At 32.8% G+C, this 25,102-nt stretch overlaps 1 protein-coding gene across 1 annotated transcript; it reads left to right on the forward strand.

Annotated features, from left to right (window-relative positions):
- The first annotated feature begins 7,040 nt into the window (after positions 1 to 7,040).
- Positions 7,041 to 8,354, forward strand: LOC145107227 (F-box protein At1g61340-like). The gene is made up of 4 exons (XM_079044067.1): positions 7,041 to 7,239; positions 7,333 to 7,531; positions 7,621 to 7,695; positions 7,894 to 8,354. The coding sequence occupies exons 2-4, from the start codon at positions 7,340 to 7,342 to the stop codon at positions 8,116 to 8,118; spliced, it is 492 nt and encodes a 163-aa protein (XP_078900193.1). The 5' UTR covers positions 7,041 to 7,239; positions 7,333 to 7,339; the 3' UTR covers positions 8,119 to 8,354.
- Positions 8,355 to 25,102: the final 16,748 nt, after the last annotated feature.

Consider the following 25,102-nt stretch of genomic DNA (forward strand, 5'->3'; position numbering starts at 1 on the left):
TAAGACTGTCATGAACTGGATTGTAGATTGTATGAAGAGTTTTAGACATAGCAATAATTTTGCTACAATGTTCATGGGTACTTTGAAAATAGGGATTTTGAGTATTGGATAAACCCACGCTTAAAGAATTACTTCATGGATTTTATCACGAGTAATTCTGAGACGATAATATCTTATATTCTTGAAACAGAGATATATGAGTTGTTATTTACAAGTCAGTTGTGCATTAATAATACATAAACGCATTAGTAACTTGATGTTATAAAACGTATGGTTGTGCATGATTTGATGATAAATAATACAAGCATATAAGTCAAAGTTTATTCGTTCCTTTTGCCCTAACGGGAAAAGCGATATCTTTGGGCCCCTTGGTGATTTGGTGTTGACTTATAAGTGCTTGGCCGAGCCCATACTAAATTGATATGTTCAATTAGGAGTCTGAATTCAGTCATCACAAATAAAATCGGGAAGCAAAACTTAGACAATGAGATTGATTATAATCCATGTCTCATGTCCTACGATATCTTGTAGAACGGAGGGATATTTGATCACTTATATTAGGACACGTAACTAACTGGTTCAGAGTTCGATAACGACTTTTGGAAGCTATATTTTGCTTATCAGTTTGGAAGTTATACTGGCAATTATAGTTACAGACTTATCCAAGTAGGAGACTGTTGGATTGGGTGTCTAATCCCATAACTATAATTGGTATAAGTTTGAATTGATAGTAGCATAATCCTTTTGGGTTGCCCTCAAATCTAGCAATTGAATAAGATAACTTTGAGAGAGAGAGAGAGAGAGAATGATTTATTAATTTATTATATGATTAATAAATTAATTAGAAATCAAAATAAATAATTTGTTAATATATTATGAGAATAATATATTTATTGGAAATAGTATTATTTAATTAATCATTAATCAGAAATTAATTGAAATTAATTAGATTAATTAAAAGTGCAGGGTCTGTTTAGTTATTTATTGAAAGTTACGGAAAGGAGCCCATGGACCTCATTGGATGAGGTGGACGAAAATATCGTGGGCAAGACCAAGAAATTTCGTCCAAGCCCCTTGAAAGAGGGGAATGGGTTGCTTGGTCACCAAGCACAGGGATTAGGGTTTCCTCCTTAAACCCTAGCTTTGGCACCAAGCTACCTTAGCTATATAAGGACCCTTAGCCTTAGAATTTCGGCCATGACATTCAGTTAGAAGCTTAGGGCTGAAATTCTCACCTCTCTCCTCTCTCTCTTCAAGCTCCTTGGTTGCTAGGGTTTAGGTGTGAACCATTAGAGGCACGACACTTGTGGTGCTTGCTTCCAAGAGTCTTTTAAGGAGGAATTCAAGATTGTTTGCTATAACAATCTTCATGGTAAGTTTTTTGTTCTTCTGAATTAGTTTTTCATAGGAAAATTCTTGTAGGATTATGATTCATAGTATGTTGCCTATATGTGAAAGACGTAGATCATATTAGGTTGCATGTGCCCTAATCATTTGAATTGTTTAAATGTTTTCTGCTTAGATCATTGTAGTTGTAACCCTAATAACCCATCAGTGGTATCAGAGCCTAGGATTTTCTTTGATGTATTTGCACATTAGTGAATCGATAAAGAAATCTAGTTTTGGACTTGTCGCAGCTCACGACGTGAGCAATGAGGCTGAAGAGAATGACATAAACCTAAAGTTAAGGTCCTTAAATATGGGAGAAAACCTAAATCATGGGCTTGGGCTGCAACAGCTTCCACGCAGTGGCTAACACTTTGCCACGCCTTAACAAACAACCGAGACGCGTTCTTCACTGAATTGCCATGCCACACCGTGGTCATCAACCCACCACGCTGTGGCATGTGGTTTTCTCCAAAAACCATAACTTTGGCCTATTTGAGTATTTAGCCGATCCATTATGGAAAACGGGTGTTACACCTTGGCCTTTAGCTTCTCGTGACCCTCCAAATATTATGGACAACTTCACTTCTAATGTCTAGTATTATTGTAGTGGAAGCATATGATTTCAAGAAAATTATTGTTTGGAGGTACATCATACTGGACCTGACTATGAATAGGCTTTAGGTTGGAGCCAGTCGAACCAAATATTCCCTTCCATTTGCTTTTATAGTGACTTGGCCTCTTTATTTTTGTACCTCCCTCCTTGATTGTTAGAATAAGAAGAACTGACATGGTCTGCTTATTCTTGGCCATGTTAGATTCGGTGGTCCTAACCATTCCTTTCAACTATATAGTGGGCCTTTCAAAACTACTCATAATAAAGTTCTTGATGGACCAACTATATGAACCTGACAACGAGTTCATAATTATATATGTTGTTAACTCCTGCATAATCGTGAAATTCAATAGCTCAATTTGGTGGATGCATGCTTTCATCTTAAGCACGTGCATACTAAAACTTCTACTTTCATGTACCCTACAACGTATGAGTGATTTTAATGTGTCATATTACTCCTGCCAAGCTTATAATTGGAACATTTTCTTAAGTTGTATAATGATATCATATGCCCCAAGATTCTCGAAACTCTTTAAAGTTCTGGAACCATGGTCGCAATCATGAGGCACGCGACCTCATTAGATTTAGTGAAACCCTCGTCATATGACTTCAACTGAGTTATAGTCGCATTCTCAGTAAGAGGTTCAAGGAGTGGTTCCTTAATGGTTTGACCTTTCTTTTTGTAGATTAGAATAATTCTTAGATTACGATACCAGTCAAAATAGTTTGAGCCATTCAATCTATCATCTGAAAGGATACTTAGCAGTGAGAGAGTTTAAGGAATTTACATTTGTATCCAACTGTAAAACTATATAAAGGTTTATTATGGATTTGATTATATCCTTTGTAAATTAATTACAAAAAATTATTGTATCAAAGGCTAAGAGCCATATTTCACTTCCAAATGTTAATAGCGATGCCATAACCACAAGAAGAAGTTATTTAAGTAGGTAAAACTCTTTAATAATTTTAGTCTCTATGGAAATCTTAATTCTTTGTGAGATTTAATTACTGATATCAACATTGACATGTTTAAGCCCTTTATACTTATCTTGTATTGTGACAGAGGTGCCGAAAATCACACGTCAATACTGATAATTAAAAGATGATAAATTGAATGTTAACTAAGTTTTGTTTTTATTTTATTGCCATATAGTTGTAATTGTTAGAACATAAGGTGTTCTTTGTGTTCTTAACAAAACATATAAACAAATAACAACAAAAACATTTAAAACAAGAAAATGCATGATTGAACCGTGAATCGTGACTATTTCCATTAATAATAACTTTAATCATACGAGAGGTTTTAAGAATTACCTTTAAAAGTTCTCAAGAAGATTAAAGACCCAAACTAGAGTCCATATGTAACACATGTGTTCCAGATTGGTTAAACTTATTTTTATCAAGGACCGAAGATGGAGTTCGGGGGAAACTCTGTGCAACAATGTAACGTAAGGTTGCCCACGACATAACGACGGTTTAATCAACTGCGTGTTTTATTTGGACCACCACGGCGTGGCCAAGAAGGCAACGACGTTGTAGTTGTTCTCGATCTAAGGAGGGCCACGACGTAGCCAAGGATGGCCACGACATGGCGGTTGACTGAAGTTAACTTTGACCGTTGACTTTTTTCCTAGGCCAACTTTTGGTCAAGATGGTTGGATTGAGTGTGTAGACTAAGGTTAGACCTTGTATGATGTGATATGAGTGTTGTATCAGCGATTGCGAGACTTTGAGCCGTGGTGTAGCTGATTTGTGAGTCAGGTGAGTTTTCTCACAGTGTTTGGTGGGTCAAAGGCATCAATGCCTACCCATTGATTTATGTTTATATGATGCTACCTGTCTGTGTGACTCTTGCATGTATTTTTATGTGTTTGTATGTATACCGGACGGGGACCGATGTCAGGCGGGGCCTGATAAATGTGTTGGGCGGGGCCCATCTCAAGTTACTAATAGATCTGTACCGGGCGGGGCCCATTATATGTATGATATGTGGTATTTTGGGGAACTCATTAAGCTTTGTGCTTACGATTATGTGTTTATGGTTTCAGGTACTTCCGGTTGCAAGGGGAAGGGCCCGACGTGACTGCATAGCATCCCCCGACGTTTTCTGCATTTAGTTTTTTTATGACTTTTACTATGATTTTTAACTGATATAATTACTTTGGTTGGTTTTGGAACAAATAATTTTTATTGTTTATGGTTTTAAAAATGAAATTGTACTATGAACTTTTGGGACGTTACACCATATGACAATATCAGACACCTTGACCAGCCAAACAAGCAATAACCCTAGCTCTGGAGTAGGAGAATTTTGACTAGAAGAAACCTGTTGGTTTCTTTGGTTTATCGAACTTAAGAGGATGGGAGGAGGGGACCCCTATAAGGATTCCAATTTTATGATTTTGGTGTCTCTTTAATTTCTTATATAGGTAGGGAAATATTTTTTTTTTCAAATTTAAGTTAAAGGATAATATTAGCTTATTCACTTGTAATTTTTATTCTAATCTATCCATTAATTATTCCAATAAGTAATATAATTTTAGGAATAGCTAATAAATCTCACATAATTGTTAATTAACTCTTAATAAATAATCATTCCATTGATTTATAATTATTTATTAGCACATTTAAATAAAAATTTAATGTAATTAATTTTTAATTATTTATTGATACTCAATAAATAACAAATTAATTTCCTTTATATTTATTTGTTCTTACTTTCATATTAGGCCACATGTATAACTCGTAGAGGCACATGCAAACCAATTTGTGTTACTAACATGTTATGTCGTGATATCTCCAACAATAATTTACATGTTTTCCAAACCCCGTGTTGTTTACTTAATGCCTTTGGTGTATCAACAATTTTTGCCAATATTAGAGCAATTTAAATCATCAAAGTGCAAATAGAACTTATTATTTGATGATTTTTTGTACACAATTTATCACTATATCATGTCATGACCATATTTTCTAGCAAACACCATCCATTTCTACAACCGCTGTCCACCTCCTACTACCACCATCCACATCCAATAAGAAACACCACTTTTTGTCACCACCATTTGTGACCATAATCTTGCATCTCCACCATTCACCACCACTACTATTGAGTAACTAATCTAAAGTTAGCTCTAACGTGCAACAAAAACGATTCAAACTCACATTCAAACCTCCAATTAATTCAAATCCATATTTGAATAATAAAGATTGCATCATTGAATTGATTTGATTACTAGTGGCACACAGTTCAATAAGAAAGGGACGAGAGAGGTATCAGGGGGGGAGGTAGGGTGGGTTTTATAAAGACACAAAATAGCGGAGAGGGACGTGTGCATGGAAAGGTGTACACGACGACATGAGGGATGTCGACGATAGTAAATGGCGTTAGCATGTTTTTACTGGAGAGGAGAATAAGGAAACTATGTGCTTTGCAATGTTTTTTTAAATCCGAACATGTAAAATTATGTATTCTTTATTCTTTGGAATTGTGTTGGCCCGAGAAAATTATTGAAAAATTGATGATGGTCATATAAGATTAAAATAACTAAATGTGTGCAAACGTAGTTTAACGGAAAGCCATAAATGAAAATATAAGTTTAATGATATTTATTAAACATAAAATATGTCTTTAATGATGTTTATAGAACAAAAAAGTATGAGTTTAATGATTATTGAAAACGCAAATCAATTATTCAGTTCAAAATTATATATACTGAAAACAAAATGGTAAATCATATGCAAAAAATGATTAAATACATACAAAAATGATAGTTCACTCAAAGTCGTTTTTTCTTTAAAATGACAGATTTAATTTACTTTTAGCATTCGATTATAATTATTATTTATGAAATCTGCTTTTTAGTTAATATTCGTAATTGTTAAATCCTCCATAATAAATAAAGAACTTTCTGCCACATGACATACTCTCATTGATTTTGCCACATGACATTATGTAGTTATTTTCAATTAATTTTTTTTCCAAATGTCATTTTGTGGTTTTTTCCATTTTATTAAATTTTATATAATATTTAAATGTATTAGTTGTAATACATGTAATAATAAATGCATATCAATATCATTAATTGATATTTCTTCTAATTTCAAAATTTCTAAATTAAAATCTCATTAATTTCCTATGTTTATTTATCTAAATTATTAGTTTAATTTTAAAAAAAGAAAAAAAAACACTTTAATTTTAATAATTCAATATTTTTCTATTTTTTCTTATAAATTCAAATTTATCGAATGTTAAGAATTTCATATTTAATTTTTTTTTAAATGAACCCATGTAATACATGAGTCTTACACCTAATATAATTATAAAATAAAATCTATATAAACTTAAAAGTAAAATAAAATACAGCAACAAATCTACTTAACTTATAATGAAACGAATGTTGGAAACGTAGAGCCAGTAATAAATATTGTAATATTTCAAAAGGATAATCGCACAGTTGTTATCAAAGGAAAAGAAATCGATTATTAACAATAATTTAACTCCAACCAACGCTATATCCCTTGACCACAAATCCATCATTTCATCACAGCTGATTGTTAATATTAAAATTATTTTGTCTAAATAAGTTAATTAAAAAAATATTTTTACCATTTCTTTGTGGACAGCTGGACATGATAATGTAATTCTGTTTGCCGGCTGTGGGTAACCGCGTTTGACGTGGGTCAACTGTGAAAGTCATAAACAGCCGAAAAAATAGAACAAACTTACCACGATTGACTCCACATTTCCACCTTCACTAAATCTTCACCGTCCATCCACTCTACTACACGTGTCAACATCTGAACCTCAATATACGACACGTGTCGCATCCCTATTCGGCCAATTACATAGGATTCCTGTAAACGTGTTGAAGAAGAAAAATTACAGGCGGCCGACTCAAAACCGACCAAACCCACCACGTCAGCAAAACCACAACCTCGAAGCTTCCTCCAGCAAATGACACGCTCACACGTGTCCTCTATTTCCAACGGCTACTTTTCCCGTACTCGAATATAAAACACATAAACGTGAAAATACAGAATAGTTCGTCATTTCCACGCACTTCAAAAGAAAAAAAAAGCAAATTCGATTATATCTTCATAACAAAAAACCCTTAAACCTCTCCACAACATTTGCAGATTTGGTGTTGTTTCCCTCTGAAGAACATCCGTTACAGCAATCCCTATTTACGACAACAAGAAATTAGGGTTCATATCCCTCATTTGAAAACAAGGTTCGTTCATATAATCCCATGTTTCCATTTGATTTAGGGTTTCTTCTTCTTCCTTTTGTTCGCAGTTCTGATCTTTTCTGATGGAATTATCAGGACTAAAATGGCATTGGGTAGGAGTTACAGCTTAGGGTTAGTAAAACGCACGAGTTCATTTGGTAGGAAGAGGATTCTGATTTTGAACGAAATGGATATCGATTCTATCGATACGATTTCGCCCACGAAGAAACGATCAATGGGAAACAGTTTCAGTGCCAGTCGATCGTTGCTGGAAGCTCTGCCTCAGGATATTCTCGTAAGTTCCCATGATTGAAGACTGCTTTTTTAGTTCGAATTGATCCCAGTTTTTTCAGGGACTGATGGTGTTTGTGTGTGTTTTCGCAGATTAGGGTCTTGTGTGGTGTAGACCATGATGATCTGAAGAGGCTGTTTCATGTATCTAAACCGATTAGAGAAGCTGTAAGTTCGATTCCCATTTCACAAATGATCAATTTGATTATTGCATTTCATAAATAGGGTAAATACAAGAAGTATAAGACACATTCTTAGGATATTTCTTATAGCATCTCTATTTCATTTAACCTTTCATAAACTTTGCAATAATTGGACAATGTGTTTATGGGTTGTTTCTAATTTCTATATGATTAATGTTTACAGGCTATTATAGCAAAGAAACTGCATTTTGAATATAATACACCAAAAAAGATCCCTGCTTTTAGATCCACCATAGAACCATCATCACTTGAGTTTGATGAAATTGGAGCTCCAAGACAATTGAGAGTAGCTCGTTCTCGATTGGATAGAAAAAAACTGGCTTCCATTTCGGTTGCCTTATTTACTTCTGATGCTGAAGATGAAGTGTTTTCAAGGAGGAATTTGTAGAAAGTATCAACTTTTTTGTAAATAGAGAGGAAAGATAGAGAAGATGATGTTGTTTATAGAAGCAATTTAGGGTTCTTCAATTGTTCCATTGAAGATTATGGGGTTTTGTGGTTGTACATTTACGAAAGAAAGCATAGACACTAGTCAGTGTAGTGATATTTATGAAGATGTAATTGATTATTGTTGGTTTTTTGTTAAAAACCAAATCTTTACTTCAATGTACTATATGTTTTCCACTTCTTTTCTTATGATATACTATTTATTTATTACAAATTGTATATGCACAAATTTGGGCTATCATTTTTTTGTTTGTGATTTATCTTCTTATTGGTAGTAGTGAGAGGAGTAAGCAATTGCGTTTTGCCCTCATCTTTTTTTTTTCTCAAGAAGAAATATGAACATGAAGTATTCAAGGGTTTTTGATTTTTGACTTGTTAGGAATTTGTTTGCAATCAAGATTAATCACAAAATGAAATTATGGGTGTGAAAGCTGTAACTAAAAAGCTTATAAAATAGCTTTTGGATTATAAGGTTTTTTTTTTTTTTTTAAAATAAAAACTTTAAATTCTTACTCCCAAATTTGATTTATTTTTGAAGTTACAAACTCAAAATTCTTAACAGAAAACCCAATATGATTTGTTAAATATAAATTAAAAAGTGAATTGGTTAAAAGACAAACATACCCTTGATGTAAAGTATTTTCCATGATCATGATTCATGAATAACATGGACTATTCATTGATGGCCCAACTTTATTTTTGTTATATATACTTTGAGCCGATAGTATTATTAAATTCAGTCGACGACGACATATCAATTATCATCAGACTTCAGTTAACTGCTAATAGGCCTACCATTGATGACGGACTGTTCATTGGTGGCCCAATATTTTTATGAAAGCCCAACTTTACCAACATCAATAAATATTTTTACTAACTATGACCTACATTAAACTTGAGATAACTCAAAGTCTCAAACTTATATATATTTGATATGTACTATTAATAGGGATTTATAAGAAAATCTTCGATGTGAAGTTTCGTTATATGTCAGCTTGTTACTAGAAGTTATAATTTTTATTTCGATATAAGTGTTTGACAAAAATAGTTGTTATCTTTTAAATATATAAAATTAGTTAAAAACTTAAAACTAAAAGCTCCGTAAAGATAGTTGAAGTAGCTTTTATATTCGGAACATTTTATTTAAAAGAAAAAGCTAAAATTTCTGCTGCCAAACGAAGTTATTTTCTTATTTTTTTATTTTATTTTTTTTTGAGTTTTTTTCTTAAAAGCTAAAAGTTAAAAACTCCCAAAAACTTTCAAAAACTCCTGCCAAACAAGGCATGTCTTTTTTGTATGTTTTTTCGGTATTAATCCTCGATTTTATTAATCTATTGTGGAATTTACTTCAACACTCAGACCTTTGATTTTGGAAACCACACATTTAAACCACTTAAAAATGTGAGTGTTAGTATAAAAATCACATATCACCAATTTGTCCCTACATAAGATATAAGAATGTGAAAATGAGTAAGATAGGTTTTAGATTCAAAATTTAGGCATCATCTTCCATAATCTATAGTTATTATGATTTATCTTTTTCATTTGAGATAGGAGCCAAATGTTTGATGAGTGAAATTCCACACAGAAGGTCAACGGTTCAAACCTTGACACCTCCAAAATATTTAGTATTCCATGATTGACATTCCACATGAACCCATGCTGTTGAGACGATTCAATTTATCATTTCCTTTTATGATTTATCTTCTATATATTGACTGTTAAAATGATTGGTTATATCCACATAATATCAAATAACTATATTGGTGTTTATATGATGGATGATGTATGGTTAGCTATCATGTATGTGTTAACTGTTGTTACATAAATGTTTCTTGATTGGCCCCTTTGAGTGAGAAATCTCTCAACACTTGTCTCTATTTAAAGTACCAAAAAGTGCCCCAAATGAATGCTTGAATTTAAAGGCTTATGCAATGCACCCATCTCTCTTCAATTATTTTCTTTATATCACTTCTATTTTACTATTCACTTTCCAAACATGAAAATGCCTCTCTTTTTCAACAATCATATGATGCTTTACTTGTCACATTATGGAAAAGGAATGACATTAAAAGATTGTCACTTTGTACACGATACATATATAAAAAATAATTTATTATGATATGTACATATTATGGTGTAATTATTCTTCAACCTTTTTAATCCATAAGATTACGAATGGATAACACATCATTTATCAATCAAGTTGTATGGTCACCAGGATTTTTATTTGCAAAATAAAAGGTTCCATGCTTTTCCATTATATCTTTTGTTTACTGTGCTCCTTTATAACTTTTGAAACCGAAAGTAATATAATTCATTTTTTTTTGGATTTTTATAACAGTTTTATTAAAATAATGTATGGTTTTATGAATAGGATGATAATGGTTCGAACTAACTCTTATGTGAACAGGGAAATAATGTTTTTAGTCATTGAACATTTATAATTTCGTTATTTACAGGGTTGGTCCTGAAGATTAAATATCCTCAAATGCTTTGGACGAGTCAGAAAAAAAAAAGATTGTTATCGTTATTATAAACTTTATATATATATATATATATATATATATATATATATATATATATATATATAAATAAAAAGTTTATAATAACGATAACAATCTTTTTTTTCTGACTCGTCCAAACCATATATATATATATATATATATATATATATATATATATATATATATATATATATAGGTTTAGGTTCTATGGAAAACAAAAAAACCTAAAAAAACCCTAAAAATCATAAAAAAAAATACTTAGAGATCATATATATATATATATATATATATATATATATATATATATATATATATATATATATATATATATATATATATATATATAGGTTTAGGTTATATGGAAAACAAAAAAACCCTAAAAATCATAAAAAAAAATACTTAAAGATCACAGAACTTTTTTTTGATTTTTTTATCAAAAAATCGCAGCTTTTAACTTAAAATCGCTGAAATTTTTTTTGAAAAAAATTATTTTTTTACAAAAAAAAAAAAAAAAAAAATTGATTTTTTTTTTCAGCGAAATTGTCAAAAAGGCTCCGATTTTTTGATAAAAAAATTCAAAAAAAAGTTTTGTATATATATATATATATATATATATATATATATATATATATATATATATATATATATATAGGGAAGGGTTCTTTGGAAAACAAAAAAACCCTAAAAAAACCTTATAAATCATAAAAATGCATAAAAAAATACCTAGACATTACAAAACTTTTTTTTGAATTTTTTATCAAAAAATCGCAGCCTTTTTGACAATTTCGCTGAAAAAAAAAATCAAAAATCATTTTTTTTTTTGTGAATTTTTTTTTTCAAAAATTTTTTCCTCGATTTTATGTTAAAAGCTGCGATTTTTTGATAAAAAAAATTCAAAAAAAAGTTTTGTGATCTCTATGTATTTTTTTTATACATTTTTATGATTTTTAGGGTTTTTTTGTTTTCCATAGAACCTAAACACACATATATATATATATATATATATATATATATATATATATATATATATATATATATATATATATATATATATATATATATAAGCTTAGGTTATTCAATTCTAACTAATTATTGTGCGGATATCGTATCCTGTGAGAATGATAAAGAAAAAATGTTGTTTGATAATATAAATACGTTCAATCTTACATAACTATTGTCATTAACACACATTCTCACTAATTAAATCGTTTATAAGGTTATTATACACTTATTATTATTATTCTCATTTCTGTTAGAATGTTTGTCAGAATGTTTATTGAGTCGTATTCTGTCAGAATGAAAATGAGTGAAAAACGATGTGTGAAAACAAAAATAAATAATAATTAGCGAGCATGCATGAAAATGACGATATTTTTGTAAGGTTGAACGTATTCGCATTGCTAAACAACTTATTCTCTTAGTAATTCTCATAGCATACGATATCCGCACAATAATTAGTTAGAATACTTGAACGTATTCTAACGTTGAACGTATTCTAACTAATTATTGTGCGGATATCGTATGCTATGAGAATTACTAAGAGAATAAGTTGTTTAGCAATGCGAATACGTTCAACCTTACAAAAATATCGTCATTTTCATGCATTCTCGCTAATTATTATTTATTTGTTCTCACACATCGTTTTTCACTCATTTTCATTCTGACAGAATACGACCCAATAAACATTCTGACAGAAATGAAAATAAAAAATTGAACTGCAACTGTCCACTTTGCCCCTAACTCAACGCCGCCCCTATGGTTATTTATCAAAAATTAATATATAAGTTTGTTGATCATTAATAACAAATATTAAGAATTAGTTAAAATATTATTTAACAATAACAATAATATTAGTGATTTATTAACCAAATCCATATAATATATTATATATCGAGCTACAATTGACACATCAATGATATTAAGTTAAGAGTTTGTGTAAACACAAAAACAGAAGTTTGTGATAATTTCATATTAAGTTAAGAGTTTGGTCCATTTTATGTGTAACAACTTAACATTTAGTTTTTTTCATTATACACAAACTTTCCATATGTTATATTAGCCATTACTTTTTGTTTCCAAAAGCTTAATTTTAAGTCATATATTTGTCGATTTATATCGATTTTAATTATCAAAATCTGTTGTATCTGTTGTATTCCTAATAAATAAATAAATTTCAACATTACTTCTATGATAATAATAATAATAATAAGAATATGTTTATTCGTTGTATTTTTTTGCTTCGGTTTTTCACTTCTACCAACAAATCGGCCCAAATAAGTTGAATTTAATTTTTTTCTAAACGGACCAAACCAAATCAAACTGATATATGATGATTTGAAATCTATCAGTATTCAAATCATACTAAGATAAAATGAAAACAATGAATACCAAACAAACTAAATGCAAAGCACCTAATTTCTTTTGACAAGTTTGTGTAAAAGCTTCTTTCCTTTATTCTGTGGGGTGAGTGTCCAACAAAAGGATGTCTTGGCCTTTTTGGTAGGGTCATGTCACTTCTTCCCACCCTAACACATCATGTGCTTCTAACTTTGTAAGTTGAGGTTTTGGTATGGGTTGGCCCAACTTCTTATCATTTTCTTTGATTTTTATTTTATAAAAATTATGAAAATTAGTATTTCGTTACCGAGCATGTTACGACAGAGAAGACACTGTAACATTTTTATAAAGTGCGACCATAAAAATATAAATAAGATTTCGAACAAAATAATTATATATGGAAGAGGCCGACAAAAATACATTTTAGAAGTGGATCTTGAACGTATTAATTTTATAAGTTAATACCACAGTAAATACCGTAAAAGTTTATAACATTCAAATAAAAAAGTAATATTAATAAAAATGAAAACTATAAAAATACTTATGTAAGAGACCAAAAATATAACTTTAAAATAAAGTAAAATATCAAAATAGTAACTTAAAAATACCAATAATTTAACATTATGAAGGATAAAACTATTTAATAAAAAAATTAGGGAAGAAAATGTAAATATGAGGTTTTTTTATTAAGCAAATTTGTTATTTTTAGAAAGATGCTTATTTCACAATTTATATTATATTTAGTAAAACTTCTACATTGATTTCGACTTAGTCGACTGACATTAGTAAAAGCAAATGAACAACGGATCTACATTGTCCTTGTTATTTAATAAATATATAATATATAAAATTAAATACATAACAATTTTTTTTCCAAATTATAATGCAAATTCCAATTAAGAGAAAATACCGATTATCATGGTATTAGAGTCTAATTCCAAATCTCTCATACTTTCTTTTCTTCCTCTATGGTCCTACATGTTTCTTCTCCTTTTCACGACCTAAACACTAATGTCCGTTAACCCACCACCACCTCACGCCAAGGCTTATGACATCACCAAATGTGAAATCATGGATATCGAATGGCGAAAAATTGACAATATACTGAAGCTTTGGCTATACAGTTTAATAGCCCAATATCTTCGCCCGACTACCCTTAAGAAAGATGCAACGTCTCAATAAGTGTGGCTTAGTCTTGAAAATCTCTCCAAGTCAACAAAGAAGCAAAATCTATGCAACTTGATACAAAACTTTAGACCATCTCCATGTGAGACTTCTCGGTTCATGACTAGTGTATAAAGATAAACACATTACATATCTTCTCGAAGGCATTGACTAACCCATGTTTGAAAAAAGCCTAGTTATCTATACCATCAATGGCTAATCAAGTAAGTTTGATTACGTTGCAAATATTGTATGTCATCGGCCTCCTCTCGTATAGACGTCATATCTTGGATAGTTTGGTTGTTACTTGGACTGGAATTGGAAAAGGGGTAGAAGAGGTCAAATTTGCTAGACTGATACATTTTTGGTATGTTGAGTGTAGGAAAGCCCTTACGTCGAGCGTAGGTAATGAATATTGGATGTGAATTTAATGACCTACACTGAGCGTATCCACTACATACCAAAACCCTAACCTTAAGGTTTTGACTCCTATTTAAGGGGTCTAACTTCTTGGTATCCTTCCTATATCCGACCTCCATCATCTCATATCATTCCTTGAGAAACCCTAGCCTCCTATTGCTTGTTTTGAGCCTTGGAATCTTTTGTGAGATAATATTTTCCATTTGATGGTTGAATCTTGAAGAAAAAGGTGTTTATAAATACATGGAAGATGGGTTCAAGCTTAGATCCAACAATGTTGCTTCATTCCTAGACTATTGTGAGTAAAAAGCTTATAACTTGCTCATTGGTTTCATAGATCTTGTTATTTTTCATATTTGTCACTTTTTCGTCCGTTGAGCTTGTGTTTTGGGAGTTGAGACAACTCCAATACCTTTTGAGCTATATGGAACACTCTTGGGACTTTTTGGACTTGGAAAGTTGTGCTTTGGTGCTTGTTCTTTAAGCCATACAAGTTGTGTTAACATTTTTGGTCATTTTAGTGCATACGGTTTAGATCTTGCTTGATGGGAGTGTCTTAATGGGTAAAGTTGGAAACTTTATCCATTAAGACATTGTAAAGGTCCATATTTGAAAGTTTGAAGGGTTGGTTTCTATATGAAGAGCTTAATAGAGTTTTTGGACTTCTGAGGCTATGCTGGCGTAGGAAGGTCCTCTATGCTGAGCGTAAAGCAGTATGTTACGCTAAGCGTAGGTTAGCTAAGGATTGAACGTTGACTTTTGACCAGTTTGATGTTTTGTCAACTGTATTGGGATTTAGTCTTGGATGGGCAAAATGTTCTTTTGCCCCAAGGAGGATTAGTTATGAACCAAGACTCTTTGGGAGTTAGTTATTACCTTAATTGTTAATAAGTCTTTTATTATGAATTTAACATGAGGAGACTATATATCATCACCTCGAGTGTGGGGTTCATCTTGTCTTCAGATCTAGGTGAATTTTCTCACTATAATTTGTACCACAACATATTCACTGTGGGTAGGGTGTTGTTATGATGTAGTATTCCATTAATTGGGTAGATCATCTATGATTACATGTATTTGCTTGTTATTGTCATTGATGTATATATCAACATAATGCGGTTGGGTTGAGGTGGTACGACTTTGTGTTGTAGGCCAACAAACTCAGGGGCAATCAAGTCTTGTGCTGTGGGCCTGGGGGCAATCCAATCTTGTGTTGTGGGCCTGGAGGGAATCCAATCTCGTGTTGTGGGCCCGGGGGCAATCTAGTCTTGTGTTGTGGGCACTGGGACAATCCAGTTTTTTGTTGTGGGCCCGATGTGCATACATTCTATTTGTATTGCTGTATGAAGTATTTTAGGTAGTGTTTGGTAGGTGGGAAAACACAAAACAATGTCTTTTGAACTGTTGTTTGGCATACATGGAACTGGGACAAAATCAGTTATTGACCAAGTCAACTAGAACCAAATCACTCCAATTTAGTCCCATCCAAAATGGTGGAACACAGGAGAACAGAAAAAAGAGGACTAAAATACCCTTCTCTCTCGTAACAACTGTTCACTATCCTCCTTTCATCATCCCTATAAAACTCTGATTACCTCCACCCCTCACAAAACACTGCACCAAATTTTCTCACAGTGATGTTTCGTGACCAACACCTTGATTCCAACATTAGTCATTTTTTAAAAAAAAAAAGAACCATAGATACTCAGATGCAAAGCCTGTAATAATTTGAAAATATTTAATTTTCGTCTTCTTTAATTTTCGCCCGACATCATTTATCACCGCCTTCACCATCGGAGATCTGGCTGAAAAGAGGTTGAGACCATCGGGTGGGTGCTTTGCACCAAAGATGTAAGTCTGGCCAAAAAGATTTGTAAGTTATTGATGACATGTCTATGCAACCACTTTCACGACTTAACCATTGTAGATCTCGCCAGAGACGAAGTAAGACTTCCATTTGGGTGGATTTTCACTGGAGATGAAGTAAGACTTTCATATGGGTGTCTTTTTGCTGGAGATGGACGCATGGTAGAAAAATCTGAGAAAATCATTGATGACATGCTATCATTTGAAATTACACATAAAATAAACTATTGTTCTTGAGAGGGTGGGGCCCTACATTTTGAAGCAATACAAACGTTGATGACAATCTTGGTTTCTATATGTATATATTAATATATTTTTGATTTATAAGTTCTAAGGGACAATATGGTAATTTTAATGTATTGTTCTGTTCCGTTCTAATGTTACCAAACGCTTTAAAAAATAATATATATAGTTCTGTGTTGTTTTGTCCAATCCAGTTCCGTTCCATTAAGCCCAAGTGTCAAACGGTACCTTAGGGAACTCACTAAGCTTTGACTTGCATTTGTGGATTTAAATGTTTTTAAGGTACTTATCGGATTGCAAATGCAGGACTGTACATGCGCACATTAACTGTTTTATGATTCAAAATTCCACATCATTTTCCTTATAACTCTGATTTTAAATTTTGATTTTTGAACATATGGTTTGACTTAATGTAACTTTATATAAATGGATGTTTATTTTATTTTAAAAATAAAAAACTTTTATTCTAAAATTTGGGATGTTAGATAAGCTTTGCCTTTTATCATAGGTTAAGCATAGGGGTAAAAATAGGAGTTGGAATGAATTAGTTTTTTTTTTTTTTTTTTTTTTTTTTGGCACAACGCATACATACAGAATAAGAATTAGGACGATACATAGAGAAAAAGTTCTTGAAGTCTACCCGGATATGCTTCTTCATTCGTCTATTTAGGCTCGACTAGGAACACGTGCTTTAATTATACTCCTAATTGTATACTTTTGTCCACGATGAGACTTAAACCATCAACTAGTTAGGTACATTCTATTACGAAAACATTGATTTTTAATACTGAAAACTACCAATAGTTACTAGAAGAGACGCTCACATTTAAAAAGAACTAATGATATGCTATTAGTTACTTATAATTAGATTATCCATAGACATTCTTGTAATTTTATTTGTTGGTTTGATTGGCGTATCTTTCGTTATAACGCTTGTACTGTGTAATTCCGTCTAACATCTTGATAGTTTTCTACACTTCTTTCAACAAATCCGCATTTTTCAAAAAAAAAACCATTGACATTAATTATTGCCTAAGGCTGCCCGATGTCGTGCTTAAAACACCGCCGGTAATCCGACGTGTTACAATTTACTGCCGGTAAAGACCGGCCCTCTCACCATTTACACCGCTGGTAAAATGCCGGCGATAATAGTGTACCACTGGTAAACGTTTAAAAATTGGACCGTTGGGCTTGGAGACGTTGGGCAACGAACATATTTGATTTTCTTTTATTATTTTTTTTTCATCTAAACACTATAAATACATACATATGTATCACGATTTATTCACTCAAACTTATATTTACTTTCTCTATTTAAAAAAAGTCCCTCACAAAAAATGGCAAATCCATTAGACAATTGTAGGTTCTTGTTAACCGTTAGTCAGACTGTTGTTAAATCGTGGGAAGCGATTATAGACACAGTGCGAGAAGAAGAAGAAATCGAATCTAGGCCACCTAAAACTCAGAAGATGCTTCTCAGAGATTGTTAGTGTGCAAACACCTGACTAATGCATCAGTACTTCAACGAATATTCTGTTTATGGAGAATACTTGTTTTGACGTCGATTTCGAATGGCTAAATATTTATTCCTCCATATAGTTGGTGACGTTACTAACATTTCTGAATATATCACCCAGCGACGGGATGCAAGGGGTGCATATGGGTTTTCAAAAATACAAAAATGCGCAGTTGCAGTTTGGCAATTAGCTTATGGTTCCGTTTCTAATGCGTGGGACGAATATTATCAAATGTCTGAAGGGGTAGATAGGGAGAGTTTGGATGAGTTTTGCAGATGTGTTGTAACTATTTACGGCCCAAGGTATTTGCGTAAACCAACTTTCACTGACGTTTAATCATTATATGCTCATCATGCTAGTGTTCATGGACTTCCTGGGATGCTTGGGAATTTGGATTGTCTTCATTGGGCATTGAGTAGTTGTCCTAATGCATGACAAGGGCAGTTTACACGGGGTGATAAAGGCCACCCCACAGTCATATTTGAAGCTGTTGCATCATATGATCTTTGGATTTGGCATGCGTTCTTTGGTGCTCCCGATTCAAACAACGACATTAATGTTTTAGACATGTCACCCATATTCAATGGGTTTTGTGATGGGTATACGCCTAACCGTCCATTTCAAGTGAATGGAACAACATACAATTATGGGTATTATCTTGCGGATGGTATATACCCAAAATTTGCTGTGTTTGTGAAAAGCCTACCATGTCCGGGTGATCCGAAGCGCATAAAGTACAAAACATTCCAAGAGAAGGCTAGGAAGGATGTCAAACAAGAATTTGGAGTCCTGAAGAAGCGTTGCGTATACTACAACATCTGGCACGTCCTCGATCAATGGAGAATCTCGCTCGTATTATGTATGCTTGTATCATTTGACATAATATGGTTTTAGAAGACGAGCATAAAATAATTTGTTATTATCAACCAAATGTCGATGCATCCTCTAGTGCAACAATACCACCTGGTTCCATCTCATGGCGTGCAAGAAGAAGGGCGATACGTGACAATGAAAAACACAACGAGCTTCACAACGATTTGGCGGAACATATATATCAGATTAATGAAATTGATTTAAATGAGCCAATTGACAATGATATCGGTGAATATTCGGACTGAAAATTTGCATGAAGTTAATTAATTTAATTTTCGTTTTGTATGATTGTTAAATCAAATGTAATGTTTTTAATTTATGAAATGTTATGTTAGTTTAATTAATATTTGATTTTAAGTTTTATGTAATTATTTAGATTTTTGAATTAGAAAAAAAAGTTTGTTGGCATCACATCCTACCTCGTAAGTAAAAAATCGACAAAATTGCAAAAAATAGTCCCTGTGGTTTGCCGATTTCTTTGGGTAAGGTCCAAAAAAAAGTTTATTAGCAAAAAAGGTCCCTATTTCGTTAACTTTAACATTTGGTTGTTAACTTTTTTAGAATGACAATTTTACCCTCAGGGACCATTTTTGCAGTAATCTCTTTTTACCAAATTACAAGGACCATTTTTGCAATTCTTGATTTTAAATCTATTGAATTATTAATTATTAATTCTTCTTTGTTTTTAATTTTATTGAAATATTATACATTAATTCTTTTTTTGATTTTAATTTTATTTGATTAATTTTTTTATCTGATTATTTTTATATCAGTTAATTTTATTTATAATATATAATATTTATATATTAATAAATATAATATTATTATATTACTAATTTCTTTTAACTATTTTTTAAAATTTTTTTATTGGATTATTTAAAAAAAATTATTAGATTTTTTTATTGGATTATTACATTTTATTATTATATTCTATATATAATAAATAATATTTTAGTGGATCGTTAATTTATTTTAAATGTATAATATTAATTCTTTTTAATTTATTGGTTCTACCATAAAGTCTTCGGAATATGCAAAAGCACCGCATCAAACTGTCAAAAATCGTCGGGACCACCGCTAATCACCTTCATCGGAGGTCCGACGGAAACAGTACCAACATGTTTCACCCAACGCCGCTATCCAATAGCCACTTGCGACAACCTCTTCACAATCCGTCAGAATCCTTTATATTTTCCGCCAAGCCGGTCGTTTTCCTCTAGAACCATCACTATTTGAACCACCAAGAAGTCCAACCCAAACACCCCTGACAGTTCCTCCATTTGTTGCCTTTGACCAGCTTACGCCAAAAAATCATACTACCTGGTCAGTTCCTCCATTCGTTGGCTTCCACAACCCAGACAGAATGTAACATCCCGATTCCCAGGTATGAGAATTTTATGAAAAAGGTAAATTTTCCTTGGAACTCGTCGAGTTAATGGCCTCAACTCGACGTGTTGAAAGTTTTTGGGCCGCAGATCTTTTTGGACCAACTCGACGAGTTGGAGAGGAAAACCCGACGAGTTGGTGGCTGAATATGAAAACCCTAATTTTTAGGGTGTTGCACCCTATTTAAAGGCCTTAAGTCCCATTGATGGCCTCCCTAATCGCCTCCTCTGTCCAGAAACCCTAGAATTCGTGCATCTTACCCTAAGTTGAGTGTGTGAGCTTAAAATTTGCTTCTTTGGTCTCATTTTTTTTTAAAGAGCTTGAAGTTGGTGGTGCCTAGCTTGAAGGGAAAGCTATATATCCAGAATCTCCTTGAGTTTAGCTACTGTTTTGAAGTTGAAGACCTGGGGTATTCCAACCCGATGGTTGATTGGACCCATAGTATGTTGTTTTGTATATGTACTATTGTTTGTGTGTGGGTACTTTGGGGGAACTCACTAAGTATCGTGCTTACAATATTGGTTTATGGTTTGAGGTACTTCAATAGACTATGGCAAGGTGAATGCGTGATCGTACACATCCTCGTGTTTTGGGGACTTATGATTTCTGGGATACTCTGATAATAAAAATGTTTTGAAAACTATGTTGTAAATGACACTGATTTTGAATAATGTTTTGGACACAATGGTTTCGTAAACACTTTTTAGAGAAATGGTTGTTTTGAAAAATTTTAAATTTTATTGAAATTTTATGGATGTTACACACAACCTTATAACATCAAAGCTTCAAGCCTGCACTACTTGAAAAGATCTAGCGGTGGATCTGGTGGTTTGAAAACCCTATATCTAACATTGTCGCCATTGGCGGCAGTGTGGGTAGTCAATTCTTGTAGTTTTGGTTGAGAATGATAGATTATAGGCAACGATCGACGATTTCCAACAAGATGATGTGGCGATGCAAGGTGGTAGAAAGCAACGAATGGAGGAACTGACCAGGGTTGTTTGGATCGGACCTCCTAGTGGTTAACACAATATTGGTTGTAATAAAAAAACGACCGACTTAGTGGAAAATCCGGAGGATTCCGACGAAATATGAATAGGATGGTAGTGTTTCCATCGGAAATTCGATGAAGGTGATTGGCGGTGGTCCTAACGATTTTTAACGATGGGGTGCGACGCTTTTACGCATTTTAATGACTTTATGGTGGAACCAATAAAATTAAAAATAATTAATATTACACATTAAAACTAAATTTATAATCCAATAAAAAATATGAATGAACTTTATATTTATTTCTATGGTAAATATAATCTAATAAAAAAGAAATTAAAAAAATAATCCAATAAAAAAAGAATTAATTAAAAGAAATTAATAATATAATATTATAATATTTATTTATATATGAATATTATATATTAAAAATAAAATTAATCAATATATAATAATCAATTAAAAAATAATCCAATAAAAATGAAATTAAAAAAAGAATTAATGTATTATAATTTAATAAAATTAAAAAGAAGAAGAATTAATGTATAATATTTCAATAAAATAAAAAAGAAAATTACAAAAATGGTCCATCTAGTTTGGTAAAAATAGATAACTGCAGAAATGATCCCTAAGGGTAAAATTGTCATTTTAAAAAAGTTAACAGCCAAATGTTAAAGTTAACGAAATAGGGACCAAAACCACAACCAAACCACCAAATAAGGACCTTTTTTGCTAATAAACTTTTTTTTGGACCTTATCCAAAGAAATCGGCAAACCACGGGGTCCATTTTTGCAATTTTGTCTAAAAAATCTAAAAAATGTAAAATCCTATGTGGCACTTAAGTGACAACCTTTTACCATTGGTAAAAAAGACACCACACCCCTTAGCTTAACTAAAATATCTTAGATTAGATATGGAGGAAACTCATAAAAACCGGTGCACATATTTCGAGACGCTCTATAATCATCGGCGACATTAAAAAGAGGAGAAAGTTACGCGAATGGTCCTTGTGGTTGGGGGTAATCTACGCGATTGGTCCCTAATTCTTTTTCTTAACTTGGACGGTCCCTAAAATGTAATTTTGTTGCGCGTTCGGTCCCTGCCAGACCTAAAATGACTATTTTGCCATTTTTATTTCTTTTTAAATTTTGTTAATTATTTATTAAAAATTTATTATTAAAAACAATCTGGTCCCACCCTTTACCTTCACCCTTCCCACCCATCGTCTCTTAATCATCATCATCGACCGATTTCTTCCAAAAACAATTGGCTACCACCACAACACACTCCTTCATCCCTTATCCCCTACCCTATCGTCGCCGGAAAGCTCCCATCTTCCTTTACCTTTGTCGGAAAGCTCTCAGTCACCTTCTTACCATTTCACGTCGGACATCAATTTCAACCTAACAACCTCTCCTTCATCAACATCATCGCCTTCTTCACCCTCGATCAAGAAGAAGGAGTGATGACGGAGCTTAGGGCTCCACACTGCTGCTCAATCCCTACATCGGAGGTCGTTTCAACGACCTACCACTGCTGCTTGGACCACCGTCGACCTATGAACAAACGTTGGTGGTGTTAGGGTTCCACCACTACTTCAGATGCTGCCCCACGAACCGATCCATTTGTTTCCCTTCCATTTCTTTCCTTACCATTCTTGATGTGTATTATGATTAAATCAAACAAAATACGGAGCCCTAAAATCACAAGATTACAAATATGTCTCCTAACTCTCTTGGTGATTTGGGTATATTAGGATATAAAGCATTTGGTTAATGATTTGTGATTCCTTTTTTCATCAGGTTGGTGATTCAACTTGAAAACTCGAATTCCAGGTATTAGAATGTACACCCATCATCAATGCTCTTCATCTTCACAAACATCGATCTTTGTCTTCAAGACCAGGGTTGATTTCTAGGATTCATCATGGATTAGATTTCAAACATTTTGATTTTTGTGGTCATAGTGGGATTTTGATTTTAATTTCGATTTTGATTTCTGGGTTCATATGGAAAAACTCAATTTGTGGTTTTCATCTAGATTGTATCTGCGAGTTTTTCCTGGGGATTTTAGTTTTGGATGTGAGTTGTATATTGGATTTTTGTTTGGAATTTGAGTTGTTGCTTTGATTTCAAATGTAGTTCATATTTATGGTCGAGTACTAGGTAGTATGTGTTGATCTTATGGTGATTTCTTTGATACCTGATATGTGGTCGGAGATAGTGACCGAAGCCGGTGTTAGGAAACAGGATAGTCTTCCTCCATTGGGGGAAGGAAAGAAGATTAAGTTGGGGTGGGTCCATTCAAAACAATTATTAATAATTTATTTATTTAATAATAGGTGAGGTAATAAAAAAGAATTAACAAAATAAAAATATATCATTAAGGGCAAAATAGTCTTTTGAGGTCTGGCAGGGACCAAACGCGCAACAAAATTACATTTTAGGGACCGTCCGAGTTAAGAAAAAGAATCAGGGACCAAGCACGCAGATTACACCAAACCATAGGGACCATTCGCGTAATTTTCTCTAAAAAGAGACCATGCTTTTTTAAAGGGTAAATTACACAGATGGTCCCTATGGTTTAGGGTAATCTGCGTGCTTGGTCCCTAACAATTTTTTTAACTCGGACCGTCCCTACTTTATAATTTTGTTTCACGCTTGGTCCTGTCCATTCTAAAAAGACTAATTTACCCTCATCCATTTATTTTTTAATTAAATTTTTAATAAATCATATAAACCAAAGGGACTATTTCTGTAATTACAAGGAAAAAGGCCCTAAAATTAGCCTCGTTCAATCATCATCGATCGGTTCCTCTTATTATCTCCACTGGCGCACTAAACCTCTCACCGTCGACAGCTTCCTCCACCTAAAACCTGCATCGTTGCCCTTTCAATGCTCGTCAGAGATCAGAGTATAACCGGAGATCTCTCTTCATCCCGACCCGATTTCAAATCTTTCTTCATCTCCACTAGATTTCAAGCTAGAAAGCGTTCTCTTCATCCCCACCAGACCACCTCGCAGAAACCCTATGAAACATATGACTCATTTCTTATGGTGTGCATAATAATTCGAGAAGTAGATTGCAGGTGGTGATTTGGTTAACCCCTATCAGACGGTAATATGATCCCTCCCCTGTTTTCATTTATGCCCCATCAGTAAAAGGGATGGTCGGATTCGCCATTAGCTTCTTTCCCTTCCACCACGGACACCATCCCTCTTTCCTCCGATATAGACGTACGAGATCGATTCATACCCAACACCCACTGATTTTGAAGGTGAGAAATTGATTTTAAAGGTGAGGAATCGATTTTGACGTACAAGATCGATTTATATACAACACCGATTAGGTTTGATTTCAGGTTTAATTTTCAGTTTGAGGTTTGATTGAGTTCCAGGAATTAAGTTTCATTTTCAATTTTCAGTTTGATTTCATGCTTGATTTCAGTTTCAGGTTTGAATTCATATTTGATTTTGAGTTTTGGGTTTGATTTAATTTTCAGTTTCGATTCTAGTTTCAGTTTCAGGTTTATATCCTGGATGAATTTAAGGTTCAAGTTCCATTGATGTTGGTGATTACCAGAATATTCTTCATTGCAGCCGGAGAAGACAGTCGTGCGG

This window comes from Lactuca virosa, chromosome 4, assembly GCF_052849685.1.
Source record: "Lactuca virosa cultivar CGN04683 chromosome 4, Lactuca_virosa_CGN04683_v6, whole genome shotgun sequence".
Lineage (NCBI taxonomy): Eukaryota > Viridiplantae > Streptophyta > Magnoliopsida > Asterales > Asteraceae > Lactuca > Lactuca virosa.

Coding starts and splice junctions, on each gene's coding strand:
- LOC145107227 (XM_079044067.1), top strand. CDS start 7,340: ATGGCATTGGGTAGGAGTTACAGCTTAGGGTTAGTAAAACGCACGAGT. Junction 7,532..7,620: donor CTCTGCCTCAGGATATTCTC/GTAAGTTCCCAT, acceptor GTGTTTTCGCAG/ATTAGGGTCTTGTGTGGTGT. Junction 7,696..7,893: donor CTAAACCGATTAGAGAAGCT/GTAAGTTCGATT, acceptor TAATGTTTACAG/GCTATTATAGCAAAGAAACT.